The sequence below is a fragment of the Sturnira hondurensis genome, unplaced genomic scaffold (genome assembly GCF_014824575.4).
Source record: "Sturnira hondurensis isolate 20B ecotype Veracruz unplaced genomic scaffold, ASM1482457v3 Scaffold0001207, whole genome shotgun sequence".
In the NCBI taxonomy this organism is placed as follows: Eukaryota; Metazoa; Chordata; class Mammalia; order Chiroptera; family Phyllostomidae; genus Sturnira; species Sturnira hondurensis.
Genome location: NW_028073838.1, coordinates 71498 through 89510, shown reverse-complemented (window position 1 = coordinate 89510; position 18013 = coordinate 71498). Strand labels below are relative to the sequence as shown.

Genomic DNA, 18013 nt, shown 5'->3' with positions numbered 1-18013 from the left:
TTTTTCATTTAATGCTCTTTCATCTAAGTCAATTTTCTTAACTAACTTTTTCATTGCATCTTTGGGTAAACAATATTAAAAGTTTAAATTCCTAGAACAGACTCATCTAAAAGCATTTACTCCTTTGTCTTTTCTTCATCAGGTTTCCTTTCGTATTATGTTCTTGTGTTCTTATGTTTTTTCTCAACTTCTAGGTTTAGGCTTGTTTGTTTCTTCTTTTAATTCAATTTCAATTTTTACACAAAAAAACTTTCCTGAACTGACACTGACTGTATACACCTCCCCTTTTCTTCACTGAATGTTTGTCTAAATCCATATTCTTATGTATTCAATGCATCTTTGGGTAAATAAAATTTGAAGTTCAAAATCCAAGTATAGATTCATCCCAAAGCATTTCCTCTTCTGTCTTTTCTTCAACAGATTTCTTTTTCTCTTTCCTGTGCTTACGTTGTTCTTTCGTAGAGGTTATACCATGGCCTTTTTTCTTTTTTCGGTGCTTAAGCTTTCCTGAACTGACACTGGCTTTATCTCCTCTTTTCTTTTGTTGGATGCTCTCGTCCTTGTCTAGTTCCATATCGCCATCACTCTTTTTTCTTTTATGCTTGGACTGCTCTTTCTCTGGCTTTTCTTCACCTTCCTCCAGGTGCCTTCTTCTCTTCTGATGTCTCCGTTTATGACCTCCTTGAGGGACACTGGTATTTTTTTCCAAGGAGAGGTGCTTGTAAACGTCTGATTCTACACTGTATAAGCCAGAGTTATTTTCTTGCTGACTAAGGCTTAGGGGTACTGGTTTTTCTGCAAAATAATCTCTGGTGGGTTGACTGTAGGTCATAGAGTCTAATTTCTGTTTGCTGTCATGAGCTGGTAAGCAATGAGGTAACTGATTTTCCACTGCTTGTGAAATATCATTAGATTCTGGGTACATCTGAAAAGTCTCAAATGGGAGTCTTTGCTCAGACATTCTATATCTAGGTCTGGAATCAACCATGTCTCTGTACTTATGGGTTTCTGTAGAGCTATCACTTATCTTTCTGAAACAAGTCTTTGGATGTAGTCCTCTGGCTTTCTGCACTTTGATGTAATCTTCCAGTTCATCTTGGAAAGAGTCATATGTCCTCTTTGAATAAGCTGGTAACCAATAATGTAACTGGTTCTCCACTGGTGAAATATTATATGGTCGTTGGTAGGTATGGGAAGACTGAACTGAAAATCTTTGCTCATACATTCTTTGTCTGGGTCCAGAATCAACTTCTCTGTACTCATGTGTTTCCATGGAATACTCTCTCATCTTTCTGAAACAAGTCTTTGGATGTAGTCCTCTGGCTTTCTGCACTTTGATGTAATCTTCCAGTTCATCTTGGAAAGAGTCATATGTCTTCTTTGAATAATCAGATAAGTAATGAGGTAACTGATTTTCGACTGTTTGTGAAATTTTATATAATTCTGGGTATGTCCGGAAATTCTCACGTGGGTGTCTTTGTTCATAGATTCTACGTCTGGATCGGGAATCAACAACTTTTCTGTACCCATGGGTTTCCAAAGAACTCTCTTCCACCTTTCTGAAACAAGCCTTGGGCTTTGGTTCTCTGACTTTCTGCACCTTGATGTAATCTTCACTTTCATCTTGGTAAGAGTCATGTGTCTTTTTTGAATTCTTCACTAGATTAATAATAATGGATTCTCTGCAAAGAAGATCATAGAATGTTGTCATTACTGGGTTATTTTACCTGAATATTTTCTTTGCTTTCAAAAACAGCAGTCTAAAAAATTAAAAAAAAAACATTAAAAGCCCAAAATTTAAAAAGCTACCCCAATATAAAAGCTATAAATCATGACTTGTCATGCCAAAAAGAAGCAGCGAGGATAGTCAGATACCCCCCAGGTACCTCACAATATTTTACACATAAAAATGTTTTCAGGCCTGGGAAGATAGGTACAAAGAAGCAGACATATCTGGTATTATTACAGTACTTAAAATGTAAGGCAAATTGGGATGTTTGGGAAAGGACCAATAATATTTTATGTCCTAAACATGGTATCATCCAAATGTCATGCTTTTTAAAAAGTTTTGGTTACTCAGTTTCTTGTGTAGACTTTTTAAATGTGGTGGCTATTTATTCTGGAACACTGAGATTTTTTTAGAAGTCTAAGTGAAGGTTAATTTGGTGAGTCAGACAATTTAGTTTCTAAGTGTTCAGATGCAATAGTATAAATCTTTTCTACTAGAATGAAACCATGTAATACTATGCTTTGACTGTAAAAGCAACAAACCAATATACAATAGCCAAGTGACCCTCTGTCCTGCTAGTTGATTTATCCAGCCCCCAATTGTCCATTCAATCCTCTCTTTCTTAAAATAATAGAATGGAATAAACACTTATTGAGCTCCTACACATATTTTTTATTTCATTACAACCACTTTATACCAGATCTATCCAAAGTTATATATTCGATAGAGATACATCTGGTAATCCAATCCAGGTCTAACAGCAAGACCTTTTTATTAACCACTATACTTCAGTGGAAGGATGATGACTAGATCACTGAGTCCCTGAAATTAATACAACCTACCAGGGACTATTTGAATGTGTATGGTTAGTCAGAGAATGAGCCTTTAACAATTTCTCCAGAGGAGGACAATGCAGTCTGGTAAGAAAGAGTGCCAGTTAACCAGCTCTGCCAGTATACCTATCATGATTAGAGAACTTACTGGGGGATGATACTAGCATTCAATGTGTTACAAATACCACAAAGCATACACAGGATTAACTCATAGGGAAATTATTGCCTAGAAAATTTATAAAATACATGCAAGAGTACTTGACAGAAACCCTGGTCTTTGGTATCACGGGAACATTTTGGGGGGAAATACTTACTTAATTTGATGTTCATTTCCTTGCATATGGGACCGGAACATTTCTAATGATGTAAACGTGACATTGCAAATATGACAAACATAGGTTCTTGTACTAAATGCTGAAAAAGCAGAGTTAAAGTCAAAAAGGTTAGTATGGATTCTAGTTCTACTTAGAATCACACAGCTGGGCAGGAATTTACTAGATATCATCTACTTGCACTTTCCCAATTTAAAGATAAGGCCCAGAGAGGTCAAGTGACTTTATCAAAGTCACAGAGACAGTAATAGAGATGTTCTCTCAGAGCCCATGTCTCTTAATTTAAAGCCCAGAATTCTTTACATGATACCACATTGCTTCTCTAGCCTTGGCCTTGTCCCTAAAAATCTGCTATCTGTCTGCTTATTGTTTCTATGTGGGAGTACAGCAGGTACTTTAAATTTAGCATGTGCAATGAATGAACCTTTGCCTCTAAACTCCTCAACCAACCTCTTCTTGTTTGATCCTAGTTCTCTTTACACTCAGCCAAAACCTGAAATATCCCAAAATGTTAAAGACAAAAGCAAATTTTCACAATGTTATCTGAAATCATGTAGTACATTAGTTTACCAAAAGTAATTTCCACAGACAGATTTTAGAAAGGAGTGAGGATTAATAAGACCCACTATGAGGACAAAAGCTGAAAGCAAAATTCTAAAACAAAACTACTAGTTACCACTTTAAAAGAGCCAACAGCTACAGAATAGGTATATTAGCTACATTCTGCTTCCTAGGTAGAATTGGAAACAGGACAAATTAATTTTTATTTACTTAATCTCATCATCTTTCCACTTCTCTTTGGTCAGAAGAAGCAAATTAACAAATTTCGTAAGTTAAAAATAAATACCCTAAAAAAAGAGGCAATGAATTGATAGCTGCAGAGATTTTAGGATCAAGCAAGATCATCTTTGAAATCAAGCAACAAGTCAACTGTTTAAAGGATGCACAAATAATCATTACAAAGTGTATTGACCTTCCTCAAGCAAAGATTGTCCACAGAAACAGGAGATTACTGTCAAGGGGGAAGAGATGATGACTTTGAAGAATATGAAAACTCTATGCACTCCTGACATACACATACTCTATGGTGGGCCCAGAAGAGCTCAGCAGGTTATGCCGAAGTTTGAATGAATAATTCCTCAAAACTATCCTCTCTCCCAGTGCTTTGATCCTGTGCTAAAGAGGATACCCTGGATATTTTTTTTAAACCCTGAGAACTGGAAATATATACAAGGTGGGGCAAAAATAGGTTTATAGTTATTAGTACATGAAACACAGACTTTATTCTTATATTAATTATTGTATTATTTCCCACACAAACTCTAAACCTACTTTTGCTCCACTATTTATATATGTCCCCCTACTGTAAATCAATACTAGAATGACAGTGTGTTAACTTAAACTGCAATGTTTCCCAGACTTTTCTGATAAGAATCACCTGGAGTTTTAGTTTAAAATATAGATCTCTTGGCCCTTGCCCTGGAGAACATGATTGGCTGCCTCTGGGGCAGGGAATTTGGATTTTAATGATACCCTTGGCTATGGTTATCAGTGAATGTGTAAGAAATGCACCAAGGGGATACTTTCCAGTTCCTTAGTTATTTGTCAGCATCTTCCAAGTTTGTCTGTGGTGTGGTGAGTCCCTAATTTGGAGGTGATCAATTCTGAAGATCCTGGACTTGATTTTTAAAATAATTTTTAAAGATTTCATTTATTTATTTTCAGAGAGAGGGGAAAGGAGAGAAACGTCTGTGTGTGGCTGCTTCTCATGTGTCCCCTACTGGGGACCTGGCCCAAAACCCAGGCATGTGCCCTGACTGGGAGGCAAACAGGCGACACGTTGGTTCACAGGCCCACACTCAATCCACTTAGCCACACCAGCCAGGGCAGATTCTGGACTTCTTGCAAAGCTAAGGACTAAATTCAGGACTCTACATGTTCACGGCACTTTACAGGAAATTATTACTATACTTATTTAACAGGTGAGAAAATTAAGGCTCAGATTAGCTTGGTTGATATCATATGCTTTGAGGGCATCCAAGATATGCAAGACAAGCAAAAGTCTCAGTTTCCTCTAAATTAGTGTTTCTCAATGCTAGTTACACATTAGGACCACATGGAGAACTTAATACTTTTCATGCTGCAGTCCACATCAGACCCATTAAGTCAGAAGAGTGGACCCAGGCTTTCTGACATTTTGAAAGCATTCTAAATAATTTTTCTGTGCAACCATTGTTGAGAATCACTGCCCTGGATTATCAAGCCAAAGATATTCATTATAATTATGAACTCATGTTATATTTCAGAGGTTTTACATATCTGTTTGGAGTTATAAAGTATATGGTATATAATGTTCTTCTCAGTTCCTCCACTGATTCTTAAAAACTATATCAGAAGATTATAATATAGGTAATACAAGAGTTTAGAGGAGCTGCAGGTCATACATGAAATATCCAGAGGCAGTTCTGAAAATGTGGTCTCATTACTATTGACTTAGCCATTGTCTTTTTCACATACCTTATCTTCTTCTAAGCTATTAACATCTCAAAATAATATATAAAAATGTGTAAACCCTTTCTGTGAACGCTTATTTGGTAAAAAGTAAGAGAGGTGTGCTATTTGGTAAAAAGTAAGAGAGGTGAGTATGAGAGCTCAAAGAAGCAGAGGCAGTGAGAACATTTCAGGGATCTGAAAAGGGATACTGGAAAAATGATTCCTTAGTTAAACTTGGAAGGAAGAAAAATTGTTAAAGTGATGAAAAGAGTTGAGAATAGTACTACAGGCAGAGTAGATAATATTAAAAAAGGAGAAGATGGGGCATATATATGTACACAATGGAAAATTACACAGCCATAAGAAAAGATGAAATACTGCCATTTGTGACAACATGGTTGAATCTTGAGAATATCATGCTAAGCAAAATAAATCAGACAGAAAAAGGAAAAACCCTATGCCCCATGACTTCACTTGTATGTGAGACATAAAACTGAAAGCATCAAATGAACTGACAAGGCAAATAAACAAAACCTCATAGACACAGACAACAGTATAGTGGTTATCAGAGGACAGAGGGGTGGGGGGAAATAAAGGGTAAAGGGGATCATATATATGGTGACAGAAGGGTATTTGAATTTGGGTGGTGGAAACACAATGCAATACGCAGATAATGTATCATAGATGTACACCTGAAACCAATGTTAACCCAATAAATTTAATTTTAAATAAAGCACAGAAGTATCTGAAAAAAACTTTTAAAATGCATCTTATTTATTTATTTTTTAGAGAGAAAGGAAAGGAAGGAGAAAGGAGGGAGAGAAACATCAATGTATGATTGCCTCTTTTGTGTCCCCTACTGGGGACCTGGCTTACAACCCAGACATGTGCCCTGACTGGGAATTGAACTGGTGACTCTTTGGTTTGCAGGCTGGCATCCAATCCACTGAGCCACATCAGCCATGGCTGAAGGAACTTCTTAATAATTTGGAATTGTTGTAGAATTAAATATAAGGGGGTAAGATGGGAGAGGCAAAAGGGTGTCAGATTAAAGAGAGATTTATAAGCTATGATAAAGAACCTAGACTTTTTATTTTGTGCATTGAGAACCTTGAAGCAGTTTAAGCATTAAGTGACATGGTCAACTGTGTGTTTTAGAGAAACCGTTCCTCTAGCTACAGTATGAAGGACGAACTTGACAGAAAATGAAGAGAGCATAGTTGTATAAATATACTAGACCAGGAAGCAGATTAGAATGGGCTAGAAAGGTCACATAGTAGGGGCAGAGAAGAACAGGGATATCAGTGAAATATTTAAATATTTAGCCTTAGAACTGGCAAAACTTAGTGACTAAGTGAATGTGGAAGATAAGGGGAAAGGGGAAATATTGAGGAGTCTAAAATAACTCTTAGCATCTTAGTTTGGCACCTGAGTGGGTGGTGATCCTGTTAACTAAAACTGGAATGTCAGAAGGAAATGTCATATTAGGAGGTGGGAGAATAACCAATGGTGAGTTTGAGTTTGGACACATAGAACCTGAGATATCTGTTATATTTCCATGTAAATGTGTCCAACAGGCAGTTAGATATAGGAGTTTGAAAGGCAGAAGATAAGTCAGAGTGATTTTAGAGAAGTCAGAGCATGGGAGTAGTTAAAATAACCAGAGTAGATGAGATCTTCTGAGGACAATGGATGGCTGGGCATTATAGCAACAAAACCCTGAAAAGTACTACTCTTTAAACTAAGATGACAGAGAAGGATGGGGGCCATGTAAAGGCCACAGAATAAGGGACAGAGTTATAAGAATGAACAGGAGAGAGAGTGATGTCAAGGGAACTAAGAAAGCAGAGATTTTAAAAGAGGAATGATTAGTAAATGGAGTAAAGCTGTACATTGGATTTAGAAATTCAGATGTCACCATGACCCTGTGAGGAATATTTTCAGTGGAGTGGTGGAATAGTGTTGTCACTATTGTGAGAAGGGAAATTCCCCATTGTCACTAGGGAAATGTGTGTCAACAAATGGCAGTGAGTTGAGGAGTAACTGAAGATATACATACTTGAAAAAAACAATAAAAATTTGGCTAAGAAGGGAAGGGTAAAGTGTAGCAGTTAAAAGAGATCTCATGGTTAAGCGATAATTTGGTTGAGGCAACGGACTTGGTAATCCATATTTAATGGACCTTTTTTCTTGATTAAATAAGGAATATGCTTGCCTTACAGGTGTGAGGAGGGGGAGACTAGAACTGTGGAAGGGTATCTTAGAGAGTGGTGTAGACATAAAAATCACTGCTGAGAGAAAAATGGGATTAGGTAGGACCAAAAGCCCATGCAGGTTGGATACCAAGACTCTGTAGAGGTACCCAATTTACCCTACATAATTTTCTATAACATCACTCAGTATCCTGAATATAAAAGTATAAAAGTAGAAAAGGTGGACCGTGCAACTGATCCAGCGTTGAAATCTTGCTACTAGGGAATGAGAGAATAACAATGAGGTATAAGTAGAGCCTTTCATAAGGTTGTTATAGCACCGAAGTGTGAGATGTTTGTAGTAGAAATGTAATGGAAGGGTACAAGATGGAGAAATAGTTCTAAGAAAACTTGGTAACACTGCCTGATGACAAGGATATAGGGAATTATGCAGTAAAAATGCCCTCAAAGATTCTAGTGTAGGTGACAAACAGTGGTACTACTGGCAAAGACAGAAAACTTGGGAAATTTAAGTTGGTTTTAGAGGACATTATTAATTCAATTTTAGATATGTTGAGTTACAAGTGAAGATGAGATATCTAAGTGCAATAATGGATCTAGAGATTAGTAAGGTAAACAAAACAAATACAACAAAAAATGCATACGTACTTTAGTTCCATATCATTATGGTAGCCATTCCTGTGCTAATAAGATCTGGGCTGAATGAGGAACAGGAGGAAACAGTGAGAATGAAGAAGACAGAGAGAAAGATATTAGATACAGTAAAAACATAGACAATAGCAGATGGAAAAGAAGGCAGAGACAGGAAGAAGGGAGAAAATGGCCAGAGAGTGAAATAGTTAAGGTGGCATGTGTTAAATGGTTTTTGACTTACCACTCGCTCACTTGTAATATGGGCTTCTGATGTTACCATTCTTTGAAATTCTCTTTAGCTAATTTAAATTCTCCAGCTACTTTTTAATCTCTAAACAGTTACTGTTCTCAAAAATGGAATGTCAAGGCAAGGGTGACAATCTCTTTTTGCGCTCTAGCTTCAGAGGTTCATGTAAAATGACTTCACTGAGTGGATTAAATTATGCTGATGATCAGCATCCTCTTGACAGTAAGATGAAAAGATCACCCAAATCCTCTTTCTCTTATTCTAATAACCCTGAAACTTCAGAGTACTAACATGATCCTTCCTTTAGAGTACAAACACTTCTTTTTTAAAAACAATTATTTTAATTGTTGTTCAAATACAGTTTTCTGTCTTTTACTTCCATTCCAGCCCACCCACCCAGCCCTCCCCCTCCCATTTCCACCCCCTAGTTTTTGTCCATGTGTCCTTTATACTTGTTCCTGAAAACCCTTCCCCTTTTCCCCTGAAATTCCCTCCCCCTCCCCTCTAGACACTGTCGACCTGTTCTCTATTTCAGTGTCTTTAGTTATATTTTGCTTGTTTGTTTGTTTTGTTATTTAGGCTCCTGTTAAAGGTGAGATCATATGGTACTTGTCAAACATTTCTCATAGCTGGCTCATTTGCAACTTTATCCAATGCTACTAAACGAGAAGCCACTTATTTCAGATACCTTCAGCCAAGCAATACCAAAAAAAACCCTCTACCAAGTGGAAGTTTGTCATTTCTTCAAACATCTACTACTTTCAGAAGCCCTGTGACTTCTAGTTCTACTCTTGCTTAAACCAACATTTAAAAAAATCCTGGATAAAAATTCGTATCTCTGCATAACTTTTGGGGATATGTTGAATCACATCAAGCAGGAAACTTAAGAAGTACAATCGTACGATTGGCACTCAATATATAAAAATTAATACTTCACTGGTTCATATATTAGACTAATCTCTATTGAGATATGCATACTCTTGCCAGTTTCTATCTCTAGCACTGGAAATAGAGGAGTTAAGTGAAGTTTCTTCCCTCAAAGTCCCTTACATTCTAATGGGAGACAAAGATACATAGAGAGATAATTAGAAATGCAGGTTAAGGAAGCACAGAAGACACATCTGATGCAAGTGAAAAGGCTTCCAAGGAAGTAGCATTTTAAAGAATGAGTATAAGTTCACCAAGAGGGACATGGAGGTGTTCCAGGCAACATGGCAGCATGAACAAGGAGACAGAGATAAAAAATAGCATAATGATTTCTGGAAACCATAAAGAGTTTGTAGGTTCTAGCCTATGTAAATCATGGCAGGAAGTAGCAGAGGATAAGCTTGGAGAAGGTAGGCAGGGACAAGGTGGTAAAGAGCTATCAAGCTTAAATTTAAATTTTATCCTTAGAAAATATAAAAACAACTAAGAATTTTTAAGAACAAAGGGTAATGATATGGAAAGATGTGCACTTTAGGTGAAAAATTCTAGTGGTTAAATTGAGGGCAGATTTGTAGAGACAAAACTGATGGCAGAGAAAGTAGTTAGAAGGTTGTGGCAATACTGTAGAACAATGCTTCTTAAAATTTGAGTACAAATCACATAGGAAGTCTTGTTAAAATGCATATTTTGATTCAGTAGGTCTGCAGTGAGGCCTGAAATACTTTTTTCTAATAAGCTATCAAATGATGCCAATGATATTGGCCACAAATCATACTTTGAGTAGTAAGGCTTTAGGAAAGATGTTGAGGGCCTGAACTAGTGTGAGAAGAGTAGGCTGGAGATAAGGTAAAAGTAATATTTTGGAGATAAAACAATCATAGCTTGGTGCTTCATTAGATACAGAAAGTGAAGGTGATTTTGGAGAATGTATGGTTAACTGCAGGCTTCTACTTTGAATGACTATGTGGATTTGAAATAGCTATGAGGTATCCAGGGGAAGTAACAGCTGCCATTTGGATAGATACATGAGTCTAAAGCTAGACAGAAATGTCATAAGCATACACATAAGAGGTGAAATCAGGGGGTAGATTAGATCACATTTGTATAGTAAGATCAAGAATGGAACCATGGGACTATCTATATTTAGGTAATTACCATATTTTTCAGACTATAAGATGCACCCCCCCGTCCAATTTGGAAGGGATAAGGGTTGTTAATGCTGCTGTTGAGTTCTGATTACATTTACATTGGTGAAATATTATGTTATTTATATTATTAAATGTTTTACCACATTTTTTGCTTCAAAATTTTTTTTTTCTATTTTTCTCCTCTAAAACCTAGGTGTATCATATGGTCTGAAAAATACGGTAATTTTAAAATGAGCCCTCAAAGAGAAAAGATAAGACGTAGAATCACAGGAGAAGAACCAGAGCATAAGGAGTTAGATATGACTAAGAATAGAGCTTCAAGAAGAAGGAAGTAATGAACATTTTCACATGAAGCAGAAAAAGTCTAGTAAGGAAAGAATTAAAAAATAACAGTGAGTGAAGGGATAGAAGTAGGTGAAAGGAGGGATATGAAAAGGGAATAAAATACACTAGGAGTGAGAAGGTACCCGTGGGGGAAAAATGAAAAAATATATGGTTAGAAGAGCAAGTAGATCACTTGGATTAGGATTAGAATCTTTATTGTGCCTAGATTCTTTCACTCTATCTCAGCACATTTATTCATCCTCTCCTTCCTACTCCTACCAATCTAAATCATATATTTCCTCTAAGAAAAAAATTTTTGGACCATGACGTTTTATTCCTCTGGTTACCATAAATATATACACAGAAATCCATGTCTGTAGCCACTTGCAATGAAGTATTAATAATCCAAGTAGTTTATACATTTGCTCTGGGGAAATGGTATATCCATTCTCATTTGTATTCCCAAGAATGACTACGCTATCACCCAAGAGACAATTAACCCATACTTAGTGAATGAATGGCATAAGCACCCAATACTAATTTAAAACATTTCCTTATGCATATATGATATAACAAGGAACCATGGAAATACCTATACTTGATTCTGTAATTAATAAGGGTGATCTACAACTTTCTGGTTCTCATGCTCTAAAAAAAATAGAACTAAGTCCTCACTCTAAGTCTTTACTTACCTAAAATTCTATGATCCCATGAGTACTAACAATATCTTACTCAATAAGTGTAAAATTGTAGTTATATAAGCCAGTATGTTTTAAAATACAAACTTCCTATGAAAGAGTTTTGTGATATTTTACTGTTTACCATTTGCATCTGATTTTGCTAGAAGAGGTTTCTCTCTTATCTTGTCTACAAACTTCTTTTTAGCTTCATTTCTTTTGTGTTTTTTTCCAACATAATGTTGTTGGGCCATTAATGGACTATTAAAGGAAGCAGGGCAGAGCTTGCAATACTTGTTTGGATTATTCAAATCCAAAGCAGTGTTGGAAGAGGAAGGCATAGTCTTGTCTTTAATCCCACCTGGAGGAGGCTTGACTGCAAGGGGCTTCAGAAAAGTTGACTCTGCAGAAGTAGTAATAGGCACACCTGCTGAAATAGTCATAATGAGAAGTGATCAACATGTGTTCAGCTATTAGAGCTATGCTGATTATAAAATATTAGGGAAATTTAGAATTCTTTTAAAACCTACTATCTTTGGACTTTTTTCACACAGCTGTAAGATAAAGGAGCTCAGGTTAAAAAGAACTGCCTTCTGTGAGAAAGGAAATTTGAACACAGATCTGTTGCCAAGTTTCTCCAACAAAGATACAAGAAGGAATGTTTGGCATCAGGAATTCACTAATCATATTAATTGAAAAAATCAATCAAAGCATGACTGCTGTCTTAGGATGGTTCTTGAAATTACTAAGAGTAAAACAGATGGTACCAAATACTAAGTTGCTCTACTTGAGCAGCACATTAAGTCATCTGTGTAGTCCAGATGTGTTGCCTGTATTAAAATAAAATGTATGCAGTTGTTTAAGCCTATGAAATTATATGATTTCACAATTATAGTTATTTCAGAGCTCCTTCATTTAGTCTCCTTTCTGAGCCCAAATTGATGTATTTGGGTGGCTGAAGATAAGGCTTTACAAGATACTTTCTTTTGTGGGGCACACTGATTCTGATAGGCAGAAAAACAAAAATATAAAAATTAGAGAGACTAGAATAAATTTTACAAGAATTCTGGTTTCATTTATTAAGACAATATGTTTTAATGCTGGGTGAGGACTATGCTATCAGTTGGAAATTAATGTTGGTGAAATTTCCATGCCAGGCATGATATATTCCTTAATTGCTGAAGCTAGTAAAAATGTGGTAAATTATTTATTCCAGAGATTAATTATCTTATTTTTTCTGCTAGCATACACATTTTTCAAAGTACACATTAGGTTTGCCATGGTATACTCTGCCACCTCAGGCCAGAAGTGAGATCTTTAGGTCAAATATCTCATGTACTTGTGGTCCAACATCACTAGAAGGAGGAAAGAGGCAATGCTTTATAGTTCACTGTATCTTCAGGATCTAGCATAAAAATAAGTTTTCAATAACTACTGACTGATACTTTTTCTGCCATACTTTTTCTTTTTTATATAATAAACTTTAAAGATTTTTGTTTATTTATTTTTAGAGGGGATGAGAGGGAGAAAGAGAGGGAAAGAAACATCAAAGTGTAGTTGCCTCTCATGAGTCCCCCACGGGTAACCTGGCCCACAACCCAGGCATGTGCCCTGACTGAGAATCAAACCAGTGACCCTTTGGTTCACAGGCCTGTGCTCAATCCACTGAGATACACCAGTCAGAGACATAATTTTTCTTTATATCCATAGGAGAAAGAAGTGAGCAGTAAGAGTAAAAGAAGATTCCATAACTTACTTATTTTTTTTGCCTACAGTTACAGCCAGGAAATGTAGCATCATAACTATATTATGGGGTCTGAACCCACATATAAGATAATGTTCTGGAAAGTACTAAAGCAAAACAAGAATGAAATAGATTCTTAAAGGGGAAGAAGTAAGGAGCTATGGTTTGATTAGAAACCGAAGAGCTCAGGCTGGTTATTGTTTATTCTTTATAGCAACATAGAGAATCACTTGCTTTTATTTGGATTTAATAAGCTGAAAAGGAGAAGTCAAAACATTTCTTAAAATTCAGCTAACAATTATAATCTCCACAATAAATGAAAAGAACACAGAAAGATTAACTGGGCAGAAAAAGAGAAATCAATATAAATCAATAGACTTTTTCTGAGTTTAAGTCTCTCTGAGAAAAAATGGATGACAGAGTTGGGGAAAATGATAGAGAAACCCGGTATTGAAGCTAAAGAAGTAAACATAATCTTACCTATATCTGGCTGAAATCCTGATGGAGATACCTGATCATGTTCCTCCATTAACTGCTTCAATTTTTTAGCATGGACTTTCCCCACGTAGTGAGACTGAGCAACAACTGGAGAACTAAAAATCATATTGCAAAGATCACAAAATTTGTTTCTGTCCACTACTTCACTCCTATGCACCTGAAATAAGGACAATCTTGTTAGAAAGATGAAATAACTCAAAGTTTAGAATTATAACATCAACATAGGACACTCACCTGAAAATTTCTAACATCCATCTTCACTTTTTTACTAGGCACTTCATTTTGTTCTCCATACATTTGAAAATAAAACCTAACATTTTGAGCATGTTTTTCACTCTGAAAAAAGATATGATATGACTTTGTTTATTCAATAACAGAGGAACCTCAAGTTTATACCTCTTTTTTTTAAGATTTTATTTTCTTATTTATTTATATTTAGAGGGGAAGGAGAAAGGGAGAGAAACATCAATGTATGGTTGCCTTTCGTGCATCCCCTGCTGGTAGTTGGCCTGCAAGGAACCGGCCTGCAACCCAGGCATGTGCCCTGACTGGGAATCAAACCGCGATCCTCTGGTTTGCAGGCCCGCGCTCAATCCACTGAGCTACACCAGCCAGGGCAAGTTTATACCTCTTTGAATTTGAGGGCATTACTGAGTTGTAATATATTTGGTGCATACCAAGTTTATGAAAGAGCTATATATGCTTTCAAATCTCTAAATCTCAGTGAAAGTGAAAATAATGCTATAATTTAGAGGCCAGTAACATTTAGGATCTTATTTTTGACAGGGACTCCTAGTTGTTGTCTAATATCAAATTTTCTTCCTCTTCCTTAGTTATACATCTTAGTCAATATAGCCAGTTGCAAAACTGCATGCTCCAGCCTCCCTTTCAGCAAGATAGAACCATGTAACTAGATTCTGACCAGTAAGTTGTAAGTTTTGGGTAGAACTTCTTGGAAATCTTAACAGGGTCGGGTATGAGCCCTTTTTCTAATCTTTTCTCCTACTTCTGGAATTGAAATGCAGACAACAGAGTTCCAACAGTCATCTGGGTCTATGGGGGATCTTGAGGACAGAAACTAATTTTTTTGAAGATTTTATTTATTTATTTTTAGAGGGGAAGAGAAGGAGAGAGGGAGAGAAATACCAATGTATAGTTGCCTCTCGTGCATCCCCTGCTGAGAAGTGGCTTGCAACCCAGGCATGTGCCCTGACTGGGAATGGAACCACGGTCATTTGGTTCACAGGCCTGCACTCAATCCACTGAGTTACACTAGCCAGGGCAGAAACTAATTTATAGGAGCAGAAATATAGAAAATGCCTGGGTCCCTAATGATGCCAAGGAGTTGTAGTATCAGCCCTGTACTGCCTATCTCTTAAATTCTCTTTTTGTAAGTAAATTAATCTTTCCAGGTTAAGCATGTTGGAAAAATCTCTTAACAAACATATAACAAAATACATAAGAACCACAAAAATGTTCGTGTAGGTAGAAGGGAAACTAACATTCCTGAGCACATAGTGTGAGTCAATCACTCTCTCTCTACAGAATTTTAAATGATCAAATATATTCATCATATAGAAAAGCACAAGAAATAATATAGCTGAAGCCCATACCCACTATCCAGTTTTAACATTTTGCTGTTTCTTTCAGATCTCCTTTTTAAAAGAGGTAAAATTTTATATGTACAGTCCTATCTCCTCATGCCCATAATCCCTTTCTCCTTGCTCTTTCATCATAGGTAACCATTATCTTAAAATTGGTCTGTATCATTTCCTTTCATGCTTTTATTCTTTTACTACATATGCATGTACCCATAAACAGTTTTATATACTATTGTCATTTAAAAATCTTTATTAATATGAAATAATTCTGTTTATACCTTCTCAACTTGCTGTTTATAAACTCAATATTACATTTCTAATATTTACCCATATTGATCCATATAGCTGTAGTTAATTCGTGTTACATGCTGCATAATATTCCATTCCATATGCCACTGAAAGCAGGTATGTTTTTATTTATTTTGCTATTGCAAGCTTTTCTGTACTGAACATATGTAAACTTATCTCCTAGTATACATGTCAAAGAGTTCTTTCAAAGTAGAGACCTGAAGGATAAATTCTTAGTTTATAATGTATAAGGATTTTTCAAGTTTGAATAAGTGTTATAAAATTTCTCTCCAAATATGTTGAAGCAATTAGCAACTCCAAATGCAGTGTATATGAGTGTTTCTATCTTCCTATATACCCCTGAAGTGTTAAGTGCCATTAGATATTAATTTTTGCCAGCATTATGGTTTTGATAAGATAGCCCATTATCAGTTTAACTTTCATATTATGTATGATTACTAGTGAAGTTGGATATCTCATCTGTATCCTGTTTATATTACTTTTCCATTTTTCTATTGAGTTGTTTCTTATTCTAATTGATGTATAAGTCCTTTATACACATATATTCTAGACACTAATCCTTTGTTAGTTATATGAGTTGTAAATATGACTAAATATGTGGTTTGCATTTTAACTTTCATTATGATATTTTTATCATATAAAATTTCCCTACTGGGTATCATGACTTATTTTAAATCTACAATAATGACCTGAAGTTATTGTAGACACAGGCAAACGAAGAAATACAAAAACAGAGTAGACTCAAAACATACACTCATATATATTATATATATATATAAATTAATATATGATAGAGGTGTCACTACAAACCAGTGAGGCAAGAATAGATTGTCGAATGAATAGTGCTGAGACACTGGACTGTTTGTATTTGTAAAATGTTGTTATCATTCTCCATATGTGAAAATCAATACCAGATAGATTAAATACTTTAACACAAAAAATAAAATTTAAAGTGTATTAGAAGAAAATACGAGATATCTATATGAAAAAAGTAGAGAGCGGATTCTTAAACATAAATAAATAAAACCTCATTAAAATTAAAAACTCCTGCAGAACTGTTTTTTTTCACATATACAATATACACTATACTGAGATAGTCTAACAGTATTAACCAAGCTGTATACTAAAAGAGAAAAAAAACCACCTTTTCAGAATTCATGGAAAGTCATGCAGTTTTGACTTGACAACTTAACAAACTTAAACACCAAACTAGAGGTGGCATTAAAATTTAGATTAAAAATATGCTACATTACATATTAGAGTGCTTTACAACCATTAAAATATTATAAAAGAAGAAAAAGATGTAATGCTAGGACAAGTGTCCAAAATATGCTCTTAAATGAAAAACAAGTACAAAACAACATATACAATTCTCTTTTTTAAAAAATGCGTGTGTGTTTTCAGAAAGCATACTGGAATCATATAAGCAAAAGAGAAGTTAAACAATACAAATGATAGACTTATGATTGATTTTTACTTTCTTACATTTTGTGCATTTTGTCAACTGAATAGTATTGCATAAGGCCATAAAAAGTTATTTTTTGAATTTAAATTAAAATGGTTCCAACTACAATTATTATAGAACCTCTAGATTGCATGTCACTCTTTACTAACTCTAAATCTTAGAGCTATGGAATCTGAGGATGAGCTAGACAAACTCACATATCTGATCTCATTTAATTTTCACAAGTGTAGTAAGAAAGATTTTACCGCCCCCATTTTACAGGTTCAAGAAACATGCTCAGAGAGGTAAAGTGACTTGCTCAGGGTTCCACAATAATGGTGGAGTTATGTCTTGATCCTATATCCTTTCAATCTACAGCCAACACAGTTTAACTATCTGTAATTATACTAATTGAATCCCAATGAAGATAATTAAATATAGCTGCTAATAAGATTTGCAATTAGCAAAATGAGTGTTTTAAAAACTATAGCTGGCATTCTATTTCTTTTAAGAAAATGTACCTAGTACTTTTAGTAACCCAGATACTAGATATGAAAAAAAAATCCAATAGCTCATCATATGATGTAGAGATGGGATGCAACAGCAAATGAAAAAACACTGGATATGAAATCACAAGAAATAATTTTTAAGTTTAGCCATGACAATGCTAGCTATGGAGAATCACCATCTCTCTGGGTCTCAGCTCTTTAATCAATAACCCAAAAAAGGTATTTGGCTTAGTAGTGGGGGGGGGGGGAATGCAGACAACTGTAATTGAACAATAAAAAAATAAATAAAATAACCCCAAAGGGTAAGAACATTAAACTTCTACCTTTACAACTCTATGTTTCTGTACCAAAA

The 18013-nt window shown here is 35.4% G+C and overlaps 1 protein-coding gene across 2 annotated transcripts in view; it reads right to left on the bottom strand.

Moving 5' to 3' along the window:
- The window catches only part of ZMAT1 (zinc finger matrin-type 1), a 66717-nt gene continuing 48704 nt past the window's right edge, over positions 1-18013 (bottom strand). The window contains exons 3-7 of one of the 2 annotated variants that reach the window (XM_037063410.1): positions 14033-14134; positions 13781-13955; positions 11702-11986; positions 2877-2976; positions 1-1682 (exon numbers count right to left, since the gene is read on the bottom strand). In XM_037063410.1, coding sequence (XP_036919305.1) covers positions 362-1682; positions 2877-2976; positions 11702-11986; positions 13781-13955; positions 14033-14134 — 1983 coding nt within the window. In that variant the 3' untranslated portion in view covers positions 1-361. The remainder of the gene's footprint in view (positions 1683-2876; positions 2977-11701; positions 11987-13780; positions 13956-14032; positions 14135-18013) is intronic. The other variant, XM_037063420.1, reaches the window with a different exon arrangement.